The sequence below is a fragment of the Mustela erminea genome, chromosome 6 (genome assembly GCF_009829155.1).
Source record: "Mustela erminea isolate mMusErm1 chromosome 6, mMusErm1.Pri, whole genome shotgun sequence".
In the NCBI taxonomy this organism is placed as follows: domain Eukaryota; kingdom Metazoa; phylum Chordata; class Mammalia; order Carnivora; family Mustelidae; genus Mustela; species Mustela erminea.
In genome coordinates, this window is record NC_045619.1 from 116513973 (window position 1) to 116540826 (window position 26854).

The 26854-nt window shown below is 39.2% G+C and overlaps 1 protein-coding gene across 3 annotated transcripts in view; it reads left to right on the forward strand.

Moving 5' to 3' along the window:
* CDC123 (cell division cycle 123) overlaps positions 1–15049 on the forward strand; it is a 55847-nt gene extending 40798 nt beyond the window's left edge. For 2 of the 3 annotated variants that reach the window (XM_032349404.1, XM_032349405.1), the window contains 6 exons: positions 1836–1911; positions 3757–3879; positions 5254–5282; positions 10714–10842; positions 14090–14227; positions 14803–15049. In XM_032349404.1, the coding sequence (XP_032205295.1) occupies positions 1836–1911; positions 3757–3879; positions 5254–5282; positions 10714–10842; positions 14090–14227; positions 14803–14829 (522 nt within the window). In that variant the 3' untranslated portion in view covers positions 14830–15049. Of the gene's footprint in view, positions 1–1835; positions 1912–3756; positions 3880–5253; positions 5283–10713; positions 10843–13360; positions 13505–14089; positions 14228–14802 lie in introns of those variants that run through there. The other variant, XR_004287126.1, reaches the window with a different exon arrangement.
* Positions 15050–26854: the final 11805 nt, after the last annotated feature.

Consider the following 26854-nt stretch of genomic DNA (forward strand, 5'->3'; position numbering starts at 1 on the left):
TTTTACCCTTACGTGTTTTTTCAGTCACCTATACAGTGTATGTGTTACCTGTCCAAAACATTATTTTAATAAAGATTATGCAGATTATCCAAAAAAATGAATGTTAGTTTACAATAACTGCTTATTTCTTTGTTGCTTAAATAAAAATTATTGTAGCCCTAAAGAACTGTATTTGTCAGTATTAGCTTTTAATAGATGACAGCTGTGTACATTTTTAGTTTTTTAGTTCTTCATTTAATAATTAGGTTCTTTTTTTTTTTTAAGATTTTATTTATTTATTTGACAGAGATCACAAGTAGGCATAGAGGCAGGCAGAGAGAGAGAGAGGAGGAAGCAGGCTCCCTGCTGAGCAGAGAGCCCGATGCAGGACTCGACCCCAGGACCCTGAGATCATGACCTGAGCCAAAGGCAGCGGCTTAACCCACTGAGCCACCCAGGCGCCCAATAATTAGGTTCTTTTTAAAAAATACAGCACATATAAATCTTGACTAAGAGCTTATAATAATGAAAATTGAAATCAGTGCATTTAAATCTTAGGCATATTTTAAGGATGTAAGTTTAGTTTTTTTAAGAAAAGCAATATACTATCAAAAATTAAAAAGTATAAGAAGATGAGAGGAACATATCGCCCGGATGTATCCTCAGTATTAGCATTTTGGCATTTAACTGCCCTTTCCTGAGATAAGTGTATATATGTGTTTGTGTGTATATATATACTCTCTTCATAAAATACTTTGCATACCATTTTCTTTCATTTATGGTTTATTTTTCCAGCTCATTAAATATTTTTTATATCAGGATTTTTAGTGGCTGTGTATCTTATATATTGACAACTTTACTTAGTAACATTTTTTAAGCATTTGGTAGGTATTATATACTTGTGCTGGGAACATAAAGATGAATTGAGACCTAGTTCCTTGCCCTTTCTGAGTTGCTAGTTAGGAGGGTAGAGAGACTTGTTCAGATTATTGCCGTGTATAACTTGGTATATATGTGCATACTATGGAATGTTAGATACAAGAAACTTGGAGCACAGGGTATGGGAAGGGAGGATACTGAGGCCACTGGAGGTTATTCGAGGAATGGGGCTTAGTGTGATTTAAGTTCCATCTCTTAGGCCTTAAAGGGCAAAGAAGTGTATGCCAGTCTAAGGGAGGCTGGCCACATATTACAGTTAATACTTGGAAGAGTAGGACTGGTTTTCGCCAAAGAACATTTTAAAAACAGACTCAGAAGTGTACATCTGTCAACTATAGTATTTATAAAATTGCAGCAATTCAGTAGTATATGAGAATTTGTATATATTAATTATAGTAGTGGAACCCATTTATGACTTGAGCCAGTAACAGAATTGTTTTACTTTAAAGTGGAGGCAAAAGTATTGAGGGTTATAGTGATTTTTAGTGATAAATTATAATACTTTGATCAGAGTATTACACAATAGTGCGAAGAAGGTAGATAACTAGGATATCCTTTTTTGTTTGTTTTAAAATATACTTAAAGGGGTGAAGAACAAATAATTAGAGGGCAACTGTATGCAATGATGATAGGATTCAACTTCATCCTTGGGTTTATATATTATGTCAGCTCTTAAAGTGATGAATAAATGACAAAAGTACTTTTTGTCATAAAGAATTTTAACAGTGTTTCTGCCACTAATTGGACTAATCAATTTGTTCTCTATATCTCATGATAAGAATGGTTTATGATGCTTTTTCTTCCAAACTATTTGATAATGGCAATTATTAAAACATACTCTTGGCATAAAATTATCTGTTAGACCAGTAAACATTCCTTTGTTACATGGTTGTGTTACATTTTTCCTCTCTCTACAGCTTGTTCTTCGAAAGTGGTGTGAATTAATTCCTGGGGCTGAGTTCCGATGTTTTGTCAAGGAAAACAAACTTATTGGTGAGTTTTTTTACACATTAAAAGAAGACAAGATTTTTTTTTTTCTTTCTAAATTTATGTTTTACTTTTACTTCTTTTTTTTTTTTTTTAAGTAAACTCTACACCACACGGGGGGGCTTGAACTCACAACCCCGAGATCACAACCCTGAGGTCATGTGCTCCACCAACTGAGCCAGCGAGGCATCCCTGAAGTTTATTTATTTTTAGTAATCTCTACACCCAACATGGGGCTCAAACTCATGACCCTGAGATCAAGAGTCACATGCTCCTCCAACAGCCAGCCAGTTGCTCCAAGAAGACAAGCTTTTGATGGAAGTGAATTTCTAATAATTAGGAGAGGGTAGTAATCAGTTTTTATCTCAGATGCTACCTCTAGCCAATTAGTAGTGACTCTCTGAAATTCTCTATGGATAGTGCTCCTGAGGCCATATTCAGTTTCCACAGAGAAGTATCTTGTCCATTAATCATGTCTGGATTCTGGAGATGAAAGTGATGGTCTTGGCCATTCCCAATTTAAGCTACATACCATGTTACCTGCTTTCTCTTTGGGACTTTCCTAAGTATTACTAGCAACACACTACTTATTTTAAGCATCATAAAAAGTCAAGTTTTGGGATCTTTGTTTCTATTATTAGAGCAGTGTTTATTATTCTAGCAAGAGGAAGTATGTAGACAAATAAGTGCATTACTTAAAAAGCCACCCATTTTCTTCCTCTCAGATTATTATTTTGTTTGCTGTGATATACTCAAGTATTGAAGATAATCTGCTCTTTTTGTCTTTGCATGTTTTCCATGCAGTAAAACTTATCTTTGACCAAGAAAAGTGTGATTTGAATAAAATCACATCACTATTTTTAAAAATTTTTTTAAATTTAAAAGTTTTTAAAAATTGTCTATTATTATTATTTTTTTTAGAGAGGGAAAGAGAGACAATCTTATCCAGGCTCCACACAGCTCAGGCCTACAACCCTGAGATCATGACTTGAGCTGAAACCAAGAGTCAGGAGCTTAACTGACTGAGCCACCCATGTGCCCCACATGAGCACTGTTTAGTGAATGTGACGTTCTATTAATTTACCTGAAAGAAATTTGGGGTGTTTGAATTGATCATATTGTTAGGTATTTCTGGAAGAAGGTGCAACATAAGCAGAGCTAAAGAAGTCATATTGTCATTGATGCAGAAATTGGGTGGAAACCCTTCTTTCAAAGTAGAAAACTTTCCTAAGCCTAGAGCAAATTGAGGGAGTTTTTACAGTAATCCCTTTAGTGTGTCTGGAATAAAATCAGCAAGTCATTCTGAAGAAAGGAATGTTTACTTTTCCATGGCTTGAAACATCAGGCTTGTGAAAGGCATTGTAGCATGTGTGAACAGGAAAAATAGCCTGTTTCTGTGAAATACAATATGAATTGGAAGACATTGGGAATATTTTAAGTTTCCCAAAGAAGAGTGGAAAAGAATACCATTTTGTAGAAAGTTCGTTGGAAAAAAAAATCAAGAAGCAATTGTGTATGTGTATAGGTTTAAAATTGCTTCTTTCATTTTTTTACATTGTAAATATATTTATGACTGAGCTCTTTATTATACTAAATAAAAATAACTTTCTAAAATAAGAATGCATGACAATATGGAACCTAGGATATCTATCCATATGAATGGATAATTTACTAAGTTTTTTACCTGTATAAAATGCTGAATCATGTATTATGCAATACTCATCTGATTGGTCTTCTGATCTACTTTAATGGTTCTCTCAAAATGGTTCTCTCAAAAAATGTTTAAATTACATTTTGATGTTTTTGAAAAGAATGTTATATAATAATGGATATAAAATACTTTCTTGTCAGGTATTTCTCAAAGGGACTATACACAGTACTATGATCATATTTCTAAACAAAAGGAAGAGATTTGCAGATGCATACAAGACTTTTTCAAGAAACACCTACAGTACAAATTCTTGGATGAAGACTGTGAGTATTTTTTATTGACTCAGTGAAATGAAGTACATAATGTTACTGAACATTATTTCATGGTGGTGCAGATTTTTTTTTTTAAAGAATTTATTTATTTATTTGAGAGACAATGCACCAGTGAGGGGAGGGGCAGAGGTAGAAACAGCCTCCCCGCTGAGCAGGAGCCAGGTATGGGGCTTAATCCTAGGACCCTGAGATCATGCCCTGAGCCAAAGGCAAATGATTAACCGACTGAGCCACCCAGGCACCCTGGTGGTGCAGATATTAGAACTGGATTTAAAACACTGTATTTTAACCATTTTGCTGTATTACTGTATCTGATGGTTGGTGTGTTAATTTTATCTTATTTTAATCAGTCACTTTTTAATACCAAGGCAGATACTTCTTTTGTCATTTTAGACGTTTTATTATTCATCTCAGAGGGTCTGTCTACAGAGAGCAAAATGCTTGTGTTACTCAGACTGAATTAGCTAGTTGACTGATACATCTTTCTAGATTTTTTTATTTGAATGATCAGATAGTACCAGTTACAAGGTAAACATTTGTGACTTGCTTTTAAGAAAGTATATTGTATATGAAAGAGTTTTCCTGCATTCTAAAATCTGTTCTGATTTCTTCTTGCCAAACCTGGGTTCTGTGGCAAATTTGATTTTAAAAAAGATGATCATGCCATAACCATAGCTAGATTTTATGCTTTCTTACTACAGATTTTACTGAAGTCATTCCTCATCAAATGAATTAAGTGATTGATGTCTTTGTCATTAGTACATGTTATTTGTTTATTATGGTGAATTTGTTGGGATGATGTGTTTGGTTTGAAGTTTTAAATACAATTAACTTTTGATTAACCCAGGTTTGAACTGCATGGGTCCACTTAAATGTGGATTTTTTTCCTAATACATGCAGTGTGGGGCTGTAGGTATATTTTCCTTACAACTTTACTAATATTTTCTCTACCTTTAATACAGTATATAATACACAAAATACATGTTAATTGTTTATGTTATGGGTAAGGATTCAGGTCAACAGTGGGCTGTTAGTAGTTAAGTTTCAGGGAAGTAAAATCTTAAGCATGAGTTTTCCAATTCTGCGGGGAAGTCAGCACCCCCAGCCCCCGCCTTGCTTAAGGATCAACTGTATAAAGGATTATGGCCAAGAGTAGAGTAAAGGAAAACAAAATCATGTAATAAAACATTGTAGGCTATCTTATTATCTTAAAAAATTTTGAGATTTAGAAGCATGAAGTTCTCAAGGTACTTATATCCTGCTATTTGAGTAATGAATAATAAGATTCATTTTAATTTTCAAAAGGAGACTTAGATCATGAAAATAGTAGTTCATTGTTAACTTTGAGTTTTTTCTGCTTTACAGTTGTGTTCGATATATATAGAGACAGTAGGGTAAGTAACAACTATCTGATACGCTTTAAAATCAGGGCTCGTCTTCCGGAGTGTGTAGCCATTATGTAGGGGCCCGCTGCTCAAAAAATACTTTCTCAAACCAGCTAAGGTGTTTGAAAGTCACAGTGGTCAAGAGTCTCCCTTAACATATACTTAACATTGGAACACATATTTTCAATAGTTTTGTGGATTAGGATTTATTAATTTAACAGACGACTAAATGGCTACTTGATGTCCTGCTTTCCACTTTTGTTGGGGTTCTAGGCCTGCTTAAAATAGTTCAGTTGGCACATGTAAGTGTGGCCAGGAGTTTGTCTTTTAATATTTGGGTCATTATTTTTAATCAACTAAAAGATCCTTAGCATGATTGGGATCACTTTTATCTTTAGACTGAAGATGAGGATTTGCTTATTCTTTAAATCTTAAAAGTGTTGGAAACTATATAATGAAAAAGAGAACAAAAACTTGACTTCATTTAATCCTATAGCAGAGGTTTTATTATCAAGACATGCAGTCTTTAAAAAAAAAATCTGGGTCACTAAACGTCCTGTGATTAGTGCTTATTGACTAAGCTGTTGGGAAGACAGCAGGTGTGTTTCCCGAGTATGTGACCATATGTTTTCCAAATGTTACCCGCACATTTCTCATTCCCTCTCCAAGCTCAAGCAGCTCCACTGTTGTGATGCTTACGATACCTTTGAATCATTTTTTTGGACAAAAGGTCTGGCCCATATGGTCATGTCCCAAAATACCTGTTAACTGTTGACTTGCCTCTATTTAGCCAAAAGATGCACTTACTCTGTTTTCACCTCTATGTCTTCAAGGGTGAGAGTGTCTGCTAAGAGTTAGAAAGACGAGTTACAAATTGAGATGTGGTAAGGAAGAGGGATGTTACTTTGTACTTTAAATTTAGTGGAAACAAAGGTTAGAGAAAGGACAGGAAGCTGGTGTGATGGAATGGATAGAAACCAGGGCTGATCAACAGGAGCCCAGGCTCTAGTCCCAGATCTGCTTCTGACTGATAGACACTGGCCGCTCAGTCACTCACACAGCTAACATTTATAGAGAGCCTGTACTGTCAGATGCCATGCTTCTAACAAAAAGCTTCCAACAAGATGATTTCCTGACCTGCAAGGAGCTTATCTTCGAGACTTAACCATTCCAGGGAATTGGCTGGTCATAAGTGGGATCAAAGCAACCAATTAGTGAATGAATAAACCTGGCTTATTACCCTAATGTGTAGCTCAGAAAAACTTTTTTTTTAAAGATTTTATTTATTTATTTGACAGAGAGAGATAGATAGAGAGAGAGATCACAAGTAGGCAGAGAGGCAGGCAGAGAGAGAGAGAGGGGGAAGCAGGCTCCCTGCTGAGCAGGAAGCCTGATGCTGGCTCGATCCCAGGACCCTGAGATCATGACCTGAGCCGAAGGCAGCGGCTTAACCCACTGAGCCACCCAGGCGACCCTCAGAAGAACTTTATTTATATTTAACTCAGGTTACCCATATAACCCTGTGAGGTATGTGTTATTCTCATTTTATAGATATTAAAACTGAAGTAACTATATTTTAATGCAGTTATATTAATGGCATTTAAAAATTTGGAATTTACTTAGGTCTGTCAGTATTTCCCTGGAAAATGTCCATATCTGCTTAGATTCACTATTGCTGGCAGGTCAGTGCAAATGTGTAATTTGGTGAAAGAGTTATATAAGTGAAGTTGGACGTGTAGAGAAATAATTACTGCTATGATCTAACAGAACTGAAAGAAGTTGTATGTTTTTAAAAGTGAGAAACATACCAGTAGAAACATGCCAACAGTTTCTGAGAAGAGATTTAAACCGTGATGTAGAACACATTTGCATATACTCAGTGACACTTGTATCACTGTTTTGTTAGGCACTTTGCGGAAATTTGGTTTTATGACTTTTGCAGAAAACTAAGTCTTTATGGTGGTCTCTCCTATGCGGTGGAACTGAAGTCTGAATTTGGCGATATTCTGATGTGTCTATTTTCTTACAGAAGCTGGGCAAGTTGACTCAGTGTTGATAGATTCTAACAATCACATATGTCAGAGATGGCCCACACATTCAGTAGGTCTGGGATGAGGCCTTGGTATATGTATCTTAAGGAGCTCCTTAAGTGATGATAGCTCATAACTAGAATTTAGAATAACTACTTCAGAGACTTGGAAAATTATTGTAGTCTCCTTATTATTTTAGTGATGGCTGTTGTTTTGTTACTAATTTTTGTTGTAAGGACTAAAAATGTCTGATCGTGAATCTTTGATATTGTTGAGATTGGCTTTGCAACTTGGTCACTTTTTTGCGTCTGTTCTGTGTGTGTTTGAAAAATTACAACTAATGTGTGACATTCTGTAGATGTTTGTTAGATTAAGCTTGGTAATAATAATTGTGAAAATCTTTTTATAGATTGTGAATGAAATGGTGTCTGAAGAGACCTTCAAAACAATACAGATTTGGGGGGAATGGATGGATATAGATGTAATAAGATTGGCTGTGGGGCTCAACAAGATAATTGTTGAAACTGAGTGATAGGTATTTGGGTTCTTTATATTTTGTGTGCTGAGTGCAGGGCCAGAAGGGGGGCCCAATTCCATGACCCTGGGATCCCAACATGAGCTGAAATCAAGAGCCAGGCACCCAACTGACTGAGCCACCCAGGCGTCCCTGTATTTTCAATCATTTAAAACTACTGAATTTTTTTGTTAGAGTTTTTGAGAAATAACTTACACAGAGTAAAATTAATCCTTTTTAGGGTACAGTTATATGAGTTTTGACAAATACATCCAGTTGTATAACCACTATTACAGTGAACATGTAGAACTCCTATCACTCCCCCAGATTTCCTGATGACCCTCCCTGCACCCTAGCAAACATCGCTCTGTAAAACCTACTGAGCTTTAAACTTTTTAGTTGAGAATATCTTCACATTGCTCAAAAATTAAATCAGTGTGAAAATACATATAGAAAGTCTTGCTTTTCTTACCTCTGTTCCTCTATACCTCCTACAAGTACGCTTTTATTAGTTTTTTATATATCCTTCCAGTATTTGCTTGCAGAAACAAGCAATATACTTACCTTTTTTCCATCTTTCATACACAAGAGTTAGCAAGTGATATATGTATGCTCTGTACCTTGCTTTATATACATTTGTTTAAAACACTGTATTTTTGGAGAGCTTTCTACTTTCATACAGTGGTGTAGTATTTTATTTTGAGAATATACTATGTAGTTTGTTTAGCCATTTTCCTATCTATGAACACATAGCTTATTTCTAGGCGTTTACAAACTGCATCAGGCAGGGGGTGTATGTGTGTGTGTGTGTCTTGGCCCGAGCTCTTTGAAGGAATAGATTTTGTGTTATTGGTCTTTATGCTTCAATGCCTGGTAATGTTTGGTGCATAGAGATTTCTTTGGGCAGGTAGCGGGGTGGTTAGTTGGTAGATACCAGGAAGGTCAGTGTGACCACTCTTACCTGATGGATTGCCTAAAAACGGACTTTCTCAGGATGTCTTGTGCCTCAGGAGTTACATAAAAAACATGTTAGAGCTATAAAATCCTTGATAGTGTCATCTTGATAGTTTCATGCCTGATTACAGCTGGTTTCTTTTTCCTTTAGTAAACTAGAGGATGCCTTCTGAACAAACTCTGCCAGCTGATGTTTTAGTTTTGCTTGTTTTTTATAGTATGACATATTTTTAGTTTATAGAGCTCAATATTCCTGTACTAACAAGTATCCCCCCCACCCTTTTAATAAAGGGGTGGTTTTATTGGTTATGAAAACTCAAGTAGAAAGAATTTGGGGGTTAGAAAATACCTATTTTGTTAGAGTAATATACAGTGTGTTAAAGACATCTTACTAACCACCCCAAAACAAAGCTAATGTCACACAAAGAAGTTGATTAATAGCTAACATTATTTCACTTGAACATTGAACAAGTGGTTTTGGAACCTGTGTGAGAAAACAGCTCAGGTGGCAAGAAAGAGATACAGGCTTTCTCCTGGGCTGGGGGGCTGGTGGGAGCAAGAGGGTATTAGTATATAATAGGAAACTTATAAAAAAAATATGTGGTCCAAACTTCCTGTAATGGTTTTTGGCTACTTGCTAGATGTTTCTGATGTTTGAAGCTAGTCCTAATAAGATGCTTCATCTTTCTTAAAATTTTCTTTGAACCCAGATGAGAAGCAGTGCTAGAGATTAATAATGCCAGCTCAGCAGTCTAGTTCCTTAGGTGGATATAATTTTATGCATGCACATCTGATCAAGACATGATTACATATTTACCAAAAAAATTATCAACAGCAAAATGGTGCCAGTATATGAATGTTTCAGTGAGGAAAAAATCAAAGATAAAAGTTTCAAGGAAACATTTACTAAATGCCAAATACATCTCTGTGATCAAATGTGGCTTTAATCTCTTGGCACAATTACACAGATTCCCCAGGTCTGTTATATCAGTGCTCTGCTGCTTTATAATACTAAGATGCACCTGATTCTAATCAAACTCAGAATAACTAGGATAGAAGTATTCTTTCTCCGCATCTAGAACCTTTCACATTGCCCACCAGTACTCAAAACAGAAGATAGAAATTGCTTTTAAAGATTGTTATTTTTCATTTCCCCTTCATGTGCCACAAACTCTGTCATACAAAGCAAATATTACATGAAGACTGAAGATAACAGAATTTCCCTACATTTTTCCTGTGTGTGTGTGTGTGTGTGTGTGTGTGTGTGTGTGTGTTTTAAGTGCCCCTTTTGCAGCAGCCTCTCAGGGGTAAGGAAGGTGTTCTCAGATCTGCTGGTTCTTCCCTGCCTAGCTTCCTCAGGCAAGATGATTGCAGACACCCTTGAAAGCATTCCAGTCATAGTATTTTGGTGAAACCATTCTGTGAGCTTGTCCTTTCTCCTGCTTGGATTTTTGACTTAGTATTGTGTGATTTTAGGCAGGAGTTGGCATATCTGCCTTTGTCAGGGCTTTTCTTTCCTAGGTCCCTTCTCTGCATTTCTTTTCTTTCTTTCTTTTTTTTTTTTTTTAATTAATTTATTTATTTGACAGACAGATCACAAGTAGGCAGAGAGGCAGGCAGAGAGAGAGGAGGAAGCAGGCTCCCCACTGAGCAGAGAGCCCGATGCCGGGCTCGATCCCAGGACCCTGGGATCATGACCTGAGCCGAAGGCAGAGGCTTTAACCCACTGAGACACTCAGATGCCCCCCTTCTCTGCATTTCTTTAGACAAGTGATCCTTTCTCAGCTGGGACCTGGAGGAACTGTCTTTTGAAATAAATTACAGGATTTTTAATATTATTATTTGGGTAAAAACAATATGAAGATGATCTTTTCGATAAGACAGATGACAAACTTGTGTTTGTTTTTATTTCGTGCTTACTAATTCTCTGTCTGTACTCTAGGGAAAGGTGTGGCTGATTGATTTCAACCCGTTTGGTGAAGTAACTGATTCACTGCTGTTTACTTGGGAAGAACTGATATCTGGACGAAACTTAAAAGGTGATTTTAGTGAAGGAGACACTCTGGAGCAGGTAAGAGGTTAAAAAAGGATTACAGGAAACCTTGTAATCCATTAAATAATTGCTCCTTTGTTCTTTAGGCATCAAAACAGATTTACTAATAGGTACTCAATCATGGAGGTGACCAAAAAGAGTGTGTACCTGATTCACCTGAAAGAATCTTGACCCTGGGTCATTTCTATGTTGGCTCTGATCCTAGCTCCAGGCTTCTGACCCCTGAGAGAGGAAAACTGCAGGTGCCCAGCCTGCGTTCTTGTCATAGTCATAGTCCCCATCAGGGGGACCTTACTGCAGTGTTTCCCTCACCAGCTTTCTCTTCCACCCATGGTGGCCTTCCATACCCCTGTGGAACCCTTTAGACCGCCCACCATCCTCCCTTTCTGCCCCTCAGCAGATGATTCCACATCCTCCTTCATAGGAAGAGGAGTTTCTAGTGCAAACTGACTTTGTGTAATTGTCCTCAGACCTCTGAGCGTCCCTCTGTCCCTCCTCCTTAGTCTAACAGTTCCACCTGCTCAGCTATTCCTTACCATCTCTTGTGGTACTCGTGTTGCCACTCACTCCGTCATGTTTCCCGTTCTCTTCTTGTCCACCCGCCCTGTCTGTGTTCACTTATCTTCTGTCCAAACGAGACAAACTTCTTCAACCTCATGTCTTCAGCCAGCAATTGTCTCATCTTCGCAGCCAAACTTTCTTTGAACAACACCTTTGTGTTACCGTTTTCTGCTTATGAAAGTAATACATACCTGCTGTTGAAGAACATTCTGAAGTACCCACAGTCCATGTTGAGAACCACGGTTTATATTTTCTATATCATATTTTGTACACATAACATGCTTGGATACATACTCATAAATGTGTTAAAATAAATGATTTTACTATATATGCGTTATCTTTGTGTTTTTTTTTGTTGTTTTTTTTTTAAAGATTTTATTTATTTATTTGACAGAGAGAGATCACAAGTAGGCAGAGAGGCAGGCAGAGAGAGAGAGGAGGAAGCAGGCTCCCTGCTGAGCAGAGAGCCCGATGCGGGACTCGATCCAAGGACCCTGAGATCATGACCTGAGCCGAAAGCAGCGGCTTAACCCACTGAGCCACCCAGGCATCCCATCTTTGTGTTTTTTAATGTATTTTAAAAAGCAGGGTTTTTTTAAACACATTTAAAAAACCAGGGAATTAGAACAAGGCAAGACTTGAAATCCTACCACCTGGAAATTGCCATTCTTACCCCTGCAGTTTATATTGTCCAGGCGTGGTTCTGTAATCATATGTACAAGTATTTTCCTACTGGCTTCCCTCATGCTAGCAGGTGACCTGTGGTTTTGTAACTGCTCACAGCCGGTCTCCTCACTTTGCCTCTCCTGCCTGCTGCCTCTCTATACCTGTGCACCCCTCCTCCCGTGCGGTTGGCCTCCGCCCCTGCCTCTCCACAGGCGGGGGCTCTACCTGCTGGCTGCGAGGGCCAGGGAACGATGCACAGCAACATTTGAATGCGTTACCCTCTTCCATGTTTTCACCGCACATTTTCCCCTGGTTTCCATGATCCACACTCTCTTCCTGGGTTTCTTGCTGCTGCCTTGCTTTCAGTGTGAGGATCTTTTGTCTTAGCTCTGAAATACTTCTTTTCATCATTACTCTGTCTGGGCCCTTTCTGGCCTTGTTTTTCTAGATCTGGCTCAGATGGCTATTTTCCCTGTCAGGGCTCTTGCCCTGTTGTGTTGTGCTTGCCCCACACTGTAAGTTGCGGGGGTGGGAGTATCTCTCATGTTCTCCACAGATTGGTGTGGCTTAGCACAATTCAGGCACAGTTGATTTTTGTTGAATTAATGGCTGAAAGAATTGTCTTCGTGCTGGCATCTTAGAGTTGGAGGCCATTAAATCTGAATGTCAAGGAAAGAGAGTGTAAATTATTCAGCACAGGGTTATTTTTAAATATGAGGGACACAGTGGATAGAAACAGTTTGTACAAAATTCACTCTGTGATCCAAATCCTTTCTTTCTTTTTAATTTAAACAACATTATATTGGAGGTCAGGGGCTGACAGGAAAACAGGAGCAAGCTCCTGCCTTTTTCCCAGAGTCGTGTCCTGCCTGTCTCACCGTCCTTACTCCCCTCCACGGAGACCTGGCTTTTCTTCTCATTCTCACAGCTACAAAGCCCTGCCTCGGGATCTTTGCCCTGGTTGTGCCCACTGCTTTCCAAGCTGTGCCCGGTCCCTGCCTGAGTTCCCAGACCTCCCAGGGCTCTTTCATCGTACTTTTTGGTCCACATCTTCCATCCTTAGCAAGGTGTTACCTGACCACCCCTGTGAAGTGGCCTCTTATCATAGCACCCTGTTGTTGTGTTTTTAGAACACCTCTCACTATCTGAAATGATCTTGCTGTTGTATTTATTTGCTTATTTATTGGCTGTCTGCCAGACTGGTTTACCAGTGTATCTCCTACACCTAGGACAAGGTCAGCGCAAAGTGGGTGTTTCCTAAGTATTTGTCCGATGACTGGTCTGTCATAAGATATGGCCTGCTTTCTAGGGCTCTACGGTCCTGTTCCACTCAAGTTCCTGGCCTGTCTCCATCTGCTGGACACCATCCATCCCTCACCTAGATACCTGCCACCCATGAAGTCCAAACCCAAGGCCTTCTGTCTCTGAAATCCTTTTTGGCACAAGGCAACATGTAAATATAAAATGCAAGACTCTAAGCAAGTACATTGAAGAATATGAAGACTTGTTCATTAGGATACTGAAATTTGCAGTTTTCCATAGGTGCTAAGAGAGATACACAAATATGTAAGTTAAATGACTAAGAGAAGCACAAAAGTGTTAGGAATTCATAGCACTTGCTTGCTCTCACTATTAACTTTATTCTCCAGGGTAGTACTTCCCCACTGTGCACCTGTAGAAAATGCTAATATTGATAAAGCTCTCTGACCGAGAGAACTGGCCATAGGCCTCCAGTCCATTCAAGGACTAAGGAACCCATAACCAAATCGCAGTGAATAGTGGCTGGTAGCATTTAGGGATTGACCGAAGCTCTCCATGAGGGCACTGTTTTCAGATACTGTGTATTTATTTTCTAGTGAACATGTGGAAACAGTCTTAAAATTTTGGTGTTTCTTTTACTTCAGAATCTTATTTCCTTCCTTACCTACTACAGAAGGGAACATGAATTTGAAATTGTTATACTAGTATCTTTTTCACTTTGAAGAATAGACTTAAAAAGATAATTCCTCACAGCCTTTCCCTTTTTTTCTTTGTAAAGGATTCTCCAGCTTTCCGTTGCACAAACAGTGAAGTGACAGTTCAACCCAGTCCCTATTTGAGTTACCGACTTCCGAAGGACTTTGTAGACCTGTCTACTGGGGAGGATGCTCACAAACTCATAGATTTTCTTAAACTGGTAAAGTATATGTGTACTTAGTACACATATGTGTACACCTTTGTTTTCAAATTGACTTTGTAAAATTTCATTGTACCCATATACTACCTAGATTTTACTTGGTTAGGTCATTCTGTAATGAAATATATAAAGTAAGCTGTAGGAATAATTTATTGCTTAGAATGATAGAAAATCTGTTTTATGATATTTATGCTTTTTGAATAATTTTCACAATACTTGTGCTTTTGAAGAAAGTCTGTATACGGTTACAGAGCTAAGAGAAGATCCAGCTCTGAGCCGTATTACTCAAGGGGAATGTGTATATTTGTACTCTTATGTGTTTTGCTATGTGGGAACGTTTGCACAAATGGAAGAAAGAGAAGTATTCAAGTACCTGAGGATCATGTGCCTAGCAACCAAAGTGATAAACTTATCTGATGAATTAGTTAAGACATGTTTCTCCATGATGATTTTTGACCATATCTATTGCCAAGGGCTCTAGAAAATTATACTTGCTGACAGAAAAAGTGATCTTGGCTGAACAAATATCCCAACTAGAATGTGCTAATTTAATGTATCATGGTTTCTTTTGACAGAAAAGAAATCAGCAAGAGGATGACTGATGAGAGTGCCAGAGTTAAGTCCGAGGTAAAGACGAAACCACGTTGGCATCAGGAGGCTGCTCTGACTTCACAACTTCCTGTTATCCCACTTGGGTTGGGATGGGAGGTGGAGTGAAATCAGTAGCTTTTTATATCCATGTACATTAAGCTGGAAAAAAAATGGAGGGACTTTGCTATTTGTAAAAATAAATAATAAATAGATCTTAAATATAAGAAACCATACTGTTCTGATGATAAATACCTTCTCTGAAATACCTCACTCTTTTGGCTCAGTCTGTTGAGATTTATCTGTGTTTTCTTGTGCTATTTATAGATGTTTCTTGTGCTACCTATTGGGTAGATGGGTACATTTATATTTGTTATACAGAAATGGGTTCTTTTTTAATCATTGCTATTTCTTGGAAAAAATAGAACCTTATACTGCTATAGAAAATATTTTTCCTACTTTGAGAGGATTTTCATATAATTTTTCTATTGGTTTATTTTTGGTTTGCATATAACTAAAATAATACAGAATTCTGAAGCTATCAGCTAACCAGAAAATGTCAGTATATTACAACTAGCTTAATATTTAATGTGTATTAGTAAAACTATCACAGATTTAATTAGAATTTGACCTTTTTCAAAAACATCAGAATTTTGGGGAGGTAGATTCACTTTTCTGAGGCCACCATATGAGTAATTATTCTTCAGTGCACTAAAGGATGATAAATATATCAATAATATCTAATTTACTCAGTACTTACTATATGCTTATTATTACTTATTAGTACTTATTATATACTCTGCTATGTGTTCTTTGTTTATTGTTTTACGTCCTGGATCAATTTTAAAGAAATTGACTTTACCGTTTCCCAGGGCATCTATCTAATGTGCTATCATAGAATATTTTACTAGTTGGAGGTATGTTTTTCAACTTAGGAGTGCACATTTGAATGCTCCCATGGGAAGATAGAAAAGTGGAATAGAATTTCCCCTTTCTGTGTGGTTATGGCAGATTATACATAATGATAAAAGATGCTTGATTTTTTTGTTGTTGTTATCTCAAACTCTGTAGCTTTTTGTGTGGTTATAATCACTTGGATATTAGTATTTTTAAAAAAAACACAGAGATCAAATTGTGATCTTTGTACTCAGTATATCCTATGCCATTTCTGAGGCCAGTTGTTTGAAGTTGAGGTGCTTCAAAATATTTTTTTTAAGCCACAATTGAGGGAGTTGACTGTTAACTTGTAATAGAGGGATTTATTATCGTGAGTTGACTTAACCTTAGCTTTGGAAGCTGGCTTCATCAAGGTGGTACTTCACCAGTCAAAAAAAAAAAAAAGATGTATTTAATACCAACTGAAAAGAAATGGACTACAAATAATAGAAGGACTTAAGTAAAATGTGGCAAATATTTTATAAAAAGTACAATTCTTGATATAAAACTCATTAAAGTTTTGCATTAGTTTTCCCGAGGCATTACTGAGTTCAACTCTCACTTTTAAAAATGTGATTTTTATATATTATTTCCCTAGTATATTTAATTTTTTTAATTAGCTTGATGTTAATAGTAAATATAGGCCAATGTGCAGGAAATGTTTTCCTACAGTCAAATGATCATTTATGCCTGCCTAAAGATTAGTTTTGAATTATCCTTATATTTTATTGGCATCTGCTTTTTCGTTTTTTGTTTGTTTGTTTGTTTTTTGTTTTGTTTTGTTTTGAGGTACGTCCGGTTTGTGCCTGAATTTAGAAAGAGAATTAGCTTAATCCTGAAATTCTACCTTTTGAAGAGAAGACATTGTAGCTGTCAGTTTAGTCAGGTTGGGACAAATATTTTTACTTTGTCCTGTGGAACAGTAGCATGTTATCATGGGCCTCCGATACAGCAGACTGTCAAAAAGTTCTGTTTTTAAGTCTCATTTTGATATGTATTTTCATAAATTTTTCCCATCTCCTCAGCCATTTCTCTTAGGGTAATTGAGAATTGTGTCCACTGTTAAAAATCAAACAGTAGAATAATAGTTGAAAATTCATTTGTTAAATGAGAGCCCATGTAATTCTTTTCATATAGTATATCACTACGTACATACTAAACCCCCAGCACATGATAGCTGTCATTATCATTCTGCTTTGCAGACCTCTGTGTATTAAAGGCAAATTCTTTTTTTAATAGAATCAAGAAAATTCTGAGTGGCAAAGGACTTCCAAGATGATTCGCCCCAGTTTCTTTTCCTTTTTCCCTCCTTTCCTCCTCCCTGTCCTGACTTTTTTTTAACAAAGCAGAAAACTGCTGCCCAGAGGAGTTAAGGTTTTTCCAAAATTGAAGCGGAATCAGGACCACAAAAGAACTTCTAATGCTCTTCTCTAAGGGCTGTTAGCATAATATTTTTTATAGATAAGTTTCAACCAGGACAGATTAGTATTTTAATAATAGAATTTTCAAAAAAAAGTTTTTTCTTGAATATAGTTGACTAGTTGACACACAGTATCACATTGGTTTCAGGTATACAACATAGGGATTCCGTAAGTTTATACATGATGCTATGTTTACAAGTGTAGCTAGGGATTTTTTTTTTAAATAAAGGTAAGTACAAATTCACATTTGTGTGGAGGACTTAGATGAGAAAAGATATTAAATACAGACATTAAGTGAGGAAGTAACTGTCTTTGAAAAGTTAATTCAGTCTCATGTTTATATTAACCCAGCTCATCCTGAGAGGTGACTAAACCATGTTTAGACATTTTAAAATTCCTATTTAATTCATTGTTATATTTACCTGTGCTAGCACACAGAAAACAGCTTCTGTAAGTAATCTAAGAAAATAAGTGATGATCAGCGCACCACTCACACACAGCACAGATGTGTCATGGATACACATGGGGAGGCTTGCGGGGAAAGGGAATCTGAGAGAGCATGCATTCAAATGCGTCTTTTTTCAAAGAAGCAAAACCAAACCAAAACAGTGTCCGGAAGGACAGATAAGCTGGTAGAGGTGGGATGACACTTGGCTACCGCAGCGACTGGTCCCTGGGGCAGAGCCTTGGGGGCTGGGCCGGAGGTCGGTGCTGTGCGCGCGCATCCAAGCGGTCCTGCCTCACAGACCGCGAGAGCGGGCACCGCTCAGGATCCAGCAGCTGTGGAGGTGGGCGCCGCGGACACGGACACCTGCTCTGGCAAGAAGAGATTTCTGAGGTGGCGACAGGGAAGCGATACCGGAGGTTGGGGAGAAGCCATCCACGTGAAGCGGGGCAGGAACGGCCCACAGGAGCGTGGCCTGAGGTGGGAGAGGCGACCGGGGTGAAGGCTGGGACGAGGGCGAGGGCCGGACGAGGGCCAGGGCGCCGCCCGTGGCTGACGCGTTGGGATTTCATTCTTGCGGGAGGTGAGAAGCCAGGGCAGAGGTTGAAGCAAGGGAGAGAGATGATGGTCTGGGTTAAGTTTTCGAAGTGGTTTTCTGGTTTGTGTGGAAAGCCGATCAGTTGGGAGAAGGGTGCCTCATGGCGATCATGTGAGTAGCCTTGGGGGGAACGGGTGTGGGGCACACTACGGGGGCGCCACTGAGGGGGAGCACGGGCGGGATGCAGGGCGGAAGGAGAAGCAGGAAGCCGACCCGTCTGTCAATAAATAAATAAATAAATAAATCTTTTTTTTTTTTTAAAAAAAGCAATCATTGGGAAATTGAGTATAAATAACCTTATATAACCTTCAAAATAAGCTAAGTAATTCTTAATGATTTGGGGAGAAATCAATTTCTCAGAGAATTTGGTGAAAGCTGTGGGCTCTCCCAAGAGGGTCATAGATCCTAGATTAAGAATCCCTCGTGGGATGCCACGTAGAATCAGATTGGAAGCCAAGGATTCTGTAGTTGTAAGAATGGAGCCATCCCATACTGTATAGTATCCTACACTTTTAGTAGCTTCTAACTTTGATAGTTTCTTTTTTTAACTAATTTTTTTTTTTTAAAGATTGTGTTTATTTGTCAGAGAGCGTACAAGCAGGAAGAGAGGCAGGCAGAGGGAGAAGCAGGCTCCCTGCTGAGCAAGGACCCTGTTGCAGGACTCAATCTGAAGGCAGACGCTTAACTGACTGAGCCATTCAGGTGTCCCTAACTTTGATAGTTTCTAACAATAGTCTTTTTGTAATTCATTTATCATGCATCCGTTTCAGATTGTCAACTCTCACAAAGTAAACTGTGTGTGAGAATTCAACCAGAGAATCAGAACCAGTATGAGATGCCTATGTACATGCATACAGATGTATATATAAAACCTTACTACATGTGTGTTTATATGTAGATATTATATACACACATACATGTAAGTACATACATTTGTGTGTGTAAATAAGGGTTTTATTACAAGGGATTTATTTATGCTGTTGAGATGGACTGGCCATGCAAATCTGAAGTGTATAGACCAGGCTGGAAGTCGGGGCATGGGCCGAAGCTCTTGTCCACTGGTAGATTCTCATCTCATTTAGCCTCAGGAAAGCCTCAGCCCTGCTTTAAATGTCCTCCAGGTGGTTAAGTCAGGCCCACCATGAAAGCAATCATTATTTAAAGTTAACTGATAAAGACTTATTTAAAGTTAACTGATAAGGACTTTATTTACATCTGCAAAATTTTCTTTTCTCTTTTTTTTTTTTACTTTTTTTTTTCGGCATAACAGTATTCATTATTTTTTCACCACACCTAGTGCTCCATGCAATCCGTGCCCTCTATAATACCCACCACCTGGTACCCCAGTCTCCCACCCCCCCGCCAATTCAAACCCCTCAGATTGTTTTTCAGAGTCCATAGTCTCTCATGGTTCACCTCCCCTTCCAATTTGCCCCAACTCCCTTCTTCTCTCTAACTCCCCATGTCCTCCATGCTATTTGTTATGCTCCACAAATAAGTGAAACCATATGGTAATTGACTCTCTCTGCTTGACTTATAACTCAGCATAATCTCTTCCAGTCCCGTCCATGTTGCTACAAAAGTTGGGTATTCATCCTTTCTGATGGAGGCATAATACTCCATAGTGTATATGGACCACATCTTCCTTATCCATTCGTCCGTTGAAGGGCATCTTGGTTCTTTCCACAGTTTGGCGACCGTGGCCATTGCTGCTATAAACATTGGGGTACAGATGGCCCTTCTTTTTACTACATCTGTATCTTTGGGGTACATACCCAGGAGTGCAATTACATCTGCAAAAATTTCTTTGCAGCAGAACTTAGTATTTGTGTAACTGCAGGATGCCATCACAGATGGATAAGAAGGTCACATTGTACGTTAGAAGCTAATTCTTCTGATGGATTATAATTTAAAAAGTATACTGTGTGACTTAAATAATAATTCTGATTGTCTTTAAAGGAGCAACTGATTATTCACTGGGATAGGTGTTTATCCTTGGAAGCAGGTGCTTTTGAGAATACTGTATATTTATTTTGTGATGCTGCCACCACTCCAAAACCTTTGAGTTTTTGTTTTTGTTTTTGTTTTTTTGGAAGTTCTATCAGATCAGTTTATAAGCCACAGAAGGAAATCTATCTTACTATTTTATTCAATACCTTGGTTTAAAAAAAAAAAAGATTTCATTTATTTACTTGACAGAGAGAGACAGTGAGAGAGGGAACACAAGCAGGTGAGTGGGAGAGGGAAAAGCAGGCTCCCTGCTGAGCAGGAAGCCCAGTGTGGGGCTAGATCCCAGGACCCTGGGGTCGTGACCTGAGCTGAAGGCAGCCGTTTAACCAACTGAGCCACCCAGGTGTCCCCAATACCTTGTTTTTTGACCAAAAATGATAAATACTTCCATATCACTTTTCTTATTCATCAGACTTGGTTCAGAATTTTTCCAAAATTCAGATGTCAGCCTCAAGAGGCCTTAATCCATTGTATGCACCACTAGGACATTAATCTTTCTGAAGCACAATTCTAGTCATTCTAGTGCTTATAGCCTCCCAGGTTCCCATCTCTTGCAAGTTAAAGTAGACTTCAGTGGGCATTCAATGCCCTGTGCAGTGTTGCCTCAATCTGTCTTTAGAGACTAATTTCACCCTAGCAGCCCATACTATTCTCCAGCCAACCTAGATTACCTGAGATAGCTGAGGATGTCTTTATCTTTCTCAACTGCTCCCTTTGCTGTGCCTACCCTATTTACCCCCACTCACCTCCTGCTCAGTCTTCTTATTCAAAGCCACCTTTCACAGCCTGGCTCAAGTGTTATTTTCCTCATGAAATTATCTAAAGATTTTCTTTTGTGCTAGAATTTCTTTCTTCATTCCTTCCTTCCTTTCTTTTCTTTTTTTAAAGATTATTTATTTGAGAGAGAGAGAGAGAGGGAGAGGGAAAAGCAGGCTCCCTGCTGAGCCAGGAGCCCGATGTGGGACTTGATCCCAGGACCCTGGGATCATGACCTGAGCCAAAGGCAGATGCTTAACCAAGTGAGCCACCCAGATGTCCCTCGTGCTGGACTGTTCCTCTTATATTTAGAATCCTGTGCAGTATTTTAAAGAAGTAGCTGTCATGGGTGTAAACTTAGGGCAAAAACGGTGTACTGTGGGGTGTCTGGGCAGTTCAGTCAGGTCCGAATCTTGGTTTGGGCTCAGGTCATGGTCTCAGGGTCCTGGGATTGAGACCCAGTTGGGCTCCCCACTCTGCTCCGAGTCCACTTGTTCCTCTCCCTCCTGCTCCTCCCCTTCCTCCTGCTCTCTCTCTTTCAAATAACTAAATATATTTTTTTAAGATTTTGTTTATTTATTTGACAGAGAGATCACAAGTAGGCAGAGAGGCAGGCAGAGAGAGAAGGGGAAGCAGGCACCCCGCTGAGCAGAGAGCCCGATGTGGGCTCGATCCCAGGACCCTGAGATCATGACCTAGCGGAAAGCAGAGGCTTAACCCACTGAGCCACCCAGGCACCCCTCAAATAAATAAATCTTAAAAACAGAACAAAAAAAAACAATCTTAATTAAAAAGAAAGAATGATGTACTTGCATTGTTTTCTCATAGGGGTGTGGTGCTTTATCTTGGCCAAATGAAATGTGATTTAGCATCATTGAAGGTATTCTGACTTAGAAGCAGTTCAAAATGAGTTCCCAAAACACTCCACAGTGGGAGCATCACTCAAGCTAATAATGTGTCACTCTTAAGGTCGACAATTTGAAAAATGCAACACTGAATTATATATGTTAATTTTTTCCATTCACATTATAGAATCACTACTTCCGAAGGTTTTTAGAATTCTTATCTTCCCTTAACTAAACCAGATCATCAAGACCTATTGCTGTTACCTCAACACAGCATTCGTGACAGAGCACGCTGGCCCTGTGAATAAGCCCCAAAGGAGTAATTATTTCTGCCTGTTTGTTCTAAAAAATGCTGTAGAACTTCAGTATATCTGTGTTTGCTTGCCTTGTATTTTCCAGACATTTACACTCCTCCTGCTTCCCCATGCCCAGCTCTAACAAGCACTGTCTCCATATGAGGCAGGCCCAGACAGAACTGTAGCCACTGCCTACAGAGCTATGCCTTCCATATGTTTAAAGAGTCATTCAGAATGATAACCTCTTAGGATGAAGTTGTGCTTTTATTTTGTTTTACAATTAAGTGAAAAATCATGCTTACGAGTTGTTGGATGTCAGCACAGCCCTAGGAACCCAGCTGCCTGGGTTAGGATTGGCTTTGTCACCTACTGCTAGCATGGTCCAGGACCAGGTAATGTGTCTCTCTGGCCCTCCGTTTCCTAGTCTACAAAACAGAAATGGCAATAGTGCCTACCTGTCTCAGTTGTTGCCAAAAGTCAGTATAGGTCAGTTCTTGACATCAGACTCAATGCTCGGTATATATGAGCTCTTACTTGCTCTACTATATCACCGTCATCATGTGATTCCAGTGAGCTGTTAACATCTATATTCTAATAATCCAGTAATATGTTCTGCTTTCTGCCTTCCTGTGTTTGGGGGAAGAGAACCAACACTCACCCAGCTTCCCAAGACTCTGACTTCCTGAGTGTCAGTGTGTGTATTTCCAGAGCCACTCCACTTGGCCTGGGACAGGAGGGAGCAGCAGGGGGCTAAAGAGTTAGTTGAGAATAGAACAGATGTATCAGGGGGCACCTGGGTGGGTCAGTCGCTTAATTAAGCGGCTGCCTTCAGCGTGGGTCATGATCCCAGAGTCCCGGGAACGAGTCCCGCATCAGGATCCCTGCTCAGTAGGTAGTCTGGTTCTCCCTCTGCCACTCACCCGTTCAGACTCGCTCGCTCTCAAAGAAGTAAATAAAATTAAAAAAAAAGAAGAAGAACAGATGTATCAGGAATGCTTTAAGTGCAGTTATATTAACACAACAGAGTAAGGACTAAAACAAATGCATCCATTCAGAAGACATAAGAAATGACCAACCTGATAGTAAAAAATTCTAGGATAAGGGAATGCCAAGTGTCTTGTGGACATTAACTAATTTTAAATTCTGTAGCTATATGAATTAAACCATTTTCCCATTTTGCAGAAAATGAGTCGGTTGCTCAGATAATTTGCTCTAGATAATAAGCAGTAAATGATAGACCTATGATTCAAACCCATATTTACCCTATGTTTCTCTCCTTCAAAAATCACAGGAGAATAACCTGAAGTCCATACAGGTTTATCCAGACTGTCTTTAATTAATCTGTGGCTCTTTTGATTTTCCCCTACAAGTAAAATATATACAGCATTCTCAAAAAATCCTACGGGAGGCCACTGATCCAAGGAGCTCCTACTTTCATGAACTGGATTCCAAGTAAAGGAACAAATGTGGAAACATAGAAAATAAGACTTGGAATCTCCATAGTACTTCTAGGACAGACTTCATTGTCCTGTTCGAAGAGTTCATGATTCTCTCCCCTTACCAATCACTGCTCACTTAAATTAGTCAAGCTGCCTTATTGTAGCTGCACAATAAAATTGCAAGAGGCCAGCCATTCTTCCTGGCGGCCAGGGAGACAGCCCTGCCAGAGAGCGTGTGTACTGTGCTCTGGACTTGATGAGCGCCCTCTGTTTTGTCTTGGTTCTGTAGTTCAGGGTCAGTACTCGTGGCTCCATGTGGACATTTTTATTGTGTGCCCTCAATTAAGCTTTTGGCTTCATGGGATCCCTTCTACTGAAGCAGTAGTGATGCTGCGTGGCTGGCCCTTGTACCCTTGTATTCTTGTTCTAAGTAGATTGTGATTGAATAGATTGCTCAACTTTCATTACATTTTAAGGAAAACAACAACAAACCTAAAAAACTGAAAGCTAATGTGTTCATACTGGGCACTTTTTTCTTGCCTTTCTCCACTTCAGAGTCTAAGTATAATGCATCTGTGTCTGCTGGGAGTCAGCCTCAGGACGAATGTGATATTTTAGAATGTTCACTTGCTTCTGAATCTTAGGTTACTCTATTTCTTTTCTCTGATTTCCCTTTTTTCTGATTCCCCTGGACTGGTAGGAGGTTTATAGGCCAGTGGTAAAATAGGGACACACACAAATAGAGGATGTCTGAGAAAGAATAGATGGATACATGTATGTATTAACAGCCAAATGGTAGTAAATGAAGATGTGCCTTGATTTGTGGTTGGTTTTATAAGGTGTGGAAAGTGAAATTTTACAATTGAAAGTTTAATATAATTTTTTGAGTTTATGAGAACAGGACTCCATAGTTTAAAAAAAAAAAAAAAACCAAATCCTCCCCTTGTGTCCCATTATGCAAATACCTATTCATCAAATGATCAGTTCTGAATAGGACTGCATATCTGTTGCTGCATATCTGTTTTCTTTAATGCCACACAGTTCCATACACAAAATAGGGTGGTATTTGAGAAGGAAGATGGGGCTTATGGAAGGAATTGTACTTTCCTCATTGTGATTGGAGAACCAGGAGACAAGAGGATACTATGTGGGTGCCTAAGCTGTGATATACTTTGGTCTTTATGGGAAACCTGTGTGCAAAGCATTGAAAGAAAGGCTTTGGCTCCTACCTTCATGCCCTGCATTTATTTGCAGTTCACAGGGTGTCTAACTGCTCAGAAGTTCAGCCAACGATTTCTCTGAACAGGTGGAGGCTCGTCTTTCTTTTGATGGGATGATTTCTTAAGAAGTAAGCCCAACCTTAATCTCATTGAGTTCTTTCCCGTCACATCATTGCAAAACATTGGGCTAACAGGCATGGTTCATTATTTACCTTTCTTCCCAGCTCCTAACCCCAAATAAGAAGCGGGGGTGGGGGGTAACCAGGCAAGAAAGAGCACAGAGGTTGTGTATGTACGTGTATGTGGATACATGCACTCACAAATGTTAAAGTTGATTTGCTTTGGTGCACTTGGTAGGACTTGAATTGGGAATAAGGACATGTGCCAGAGACACGAAGGAAGAATCATCAAAAGATAAAATACTACAGCTTGAGAGGTGACTGGGAATGACCTAATCTCCGTGGAAACTTCTCAGTGGGTCATGAAGTAGGATAAATGGCAGCAGAACCCTGGAGGGTTTTTCTCTAGACTCTCCTGTCAGACTCACAACATTCACTAGATAAATTGTAGATTTTCTTTTCTTTCTTCCTCTTTCCATTTCCCCACCTTTGTCCCCTTTTTTGCCCCCAAGAAAGCATCTTGTGCAGCCACAGTTTATATGTGGGGCCCATTTTGGGGTTTTAAGGAACTGGACAGGACTGTACCCAGCACTGTGCATTTACTCTTGCGGAAATAACTGACAGCTTACCCTTCAATGTCTACAAATTGCTTTCTAGATGAAAAGTGTTGCATCAATGCCAAGTAACATTATCACTTTTAGGAGTGCTTGTTGTCAGCATGGTAAAAGGCTTTTGTCTCTAGGCCCACTAGAAGCCCAATCCACAGCCTGTTTCTCCTGTTTCTCTCAGATACAAGAGAAGCATTGATGATGCTGGGAGCATCATTGTTCTTAGTTTTTTAAAATAAAGCGGTCACTCGAAAAAAGAGGACACTGGGTAGGGATGTGGGGAAGAAGGGATGCAGAGGCATAATCTCAAATACTCTTCAGTGGCACCTGATCTTGACTGCAAGGGAATTTAGGGTTGGAGAAATAGATGGAGTAAGAAGAGACACAACATTTTACTTTTTTAAAGATTATTTATTTCTTTATTTGGCAGAGAGAGACACACAGAGAGAGGGAACACAAGCAGGGGGAGTGAGAGAGGGAGAAGCAGGCTTCCCGCTGAGCAAGGAGCCCAATGTGGGCCTCAATCCCAGGACTCTAGGATCATGACCTGAGCTGGAGGCGGCCGCATAACGACTGAGCCACGCAGGCGTCCAACACAGAATATTTTAAACAGATGACTATAAAATACACTCTAGGGCAAAAGGATCATGGGGACCTCTTCCAATAAGTTAGTAGGTACAAGAAGTGAAAAGTACAAGGCTGGCAGAGGGCTGCTGCTCATCACTATTTGTTGTTTGCAAAGGAAATGAGAATCCCTGGGGTGAACAGCTTTAGAAAAGGAGAAACAGGGGTGCCTGGCTGGCTCTGTTGTTAGAGCATGTGACTTTTGATCTCAGGGTTATGAGTTCAAGCCCCACTGGGCATAGAACTTACTTAATTAAAAAAAGGAAAGAAAAGGAGAGATAAAGATCCTAGGATATACCACACTCACTTCTGGATTTTGAACACAAAATAGAGCTGTGACACAGTTTGAATAATGGGAAGGAATATGGTCAATCAATAAAGCTTCAGTCGCAAGCAATGGAAACTAGTTCTGTTTAACTGTAGGCAAAAGGATGTACTGGCAGGATTTGAAGGACCCCAGAGGCTTAACAGCAAAACTGAATAGACAGGGACCCAGGAAATTTTAGAGATCCAGGGGAGAGTGTTACCAGGACTTGGTCACCAAATAGATTGCGGGTTCCCTACTGTTGTTAGTCTGCTTAAGGCCCAGAATTCAGGAGAGAGAGTCTGATGAGCCCACCCAAGGTCAAGAGGAAATTACTGCTAGTTTGAACAGTGTGAACCATAGTTCTCTAGAAATTCAGCCGAGGAGGGGGTTGATAGGCACAGTGGTCCAGGAAGCT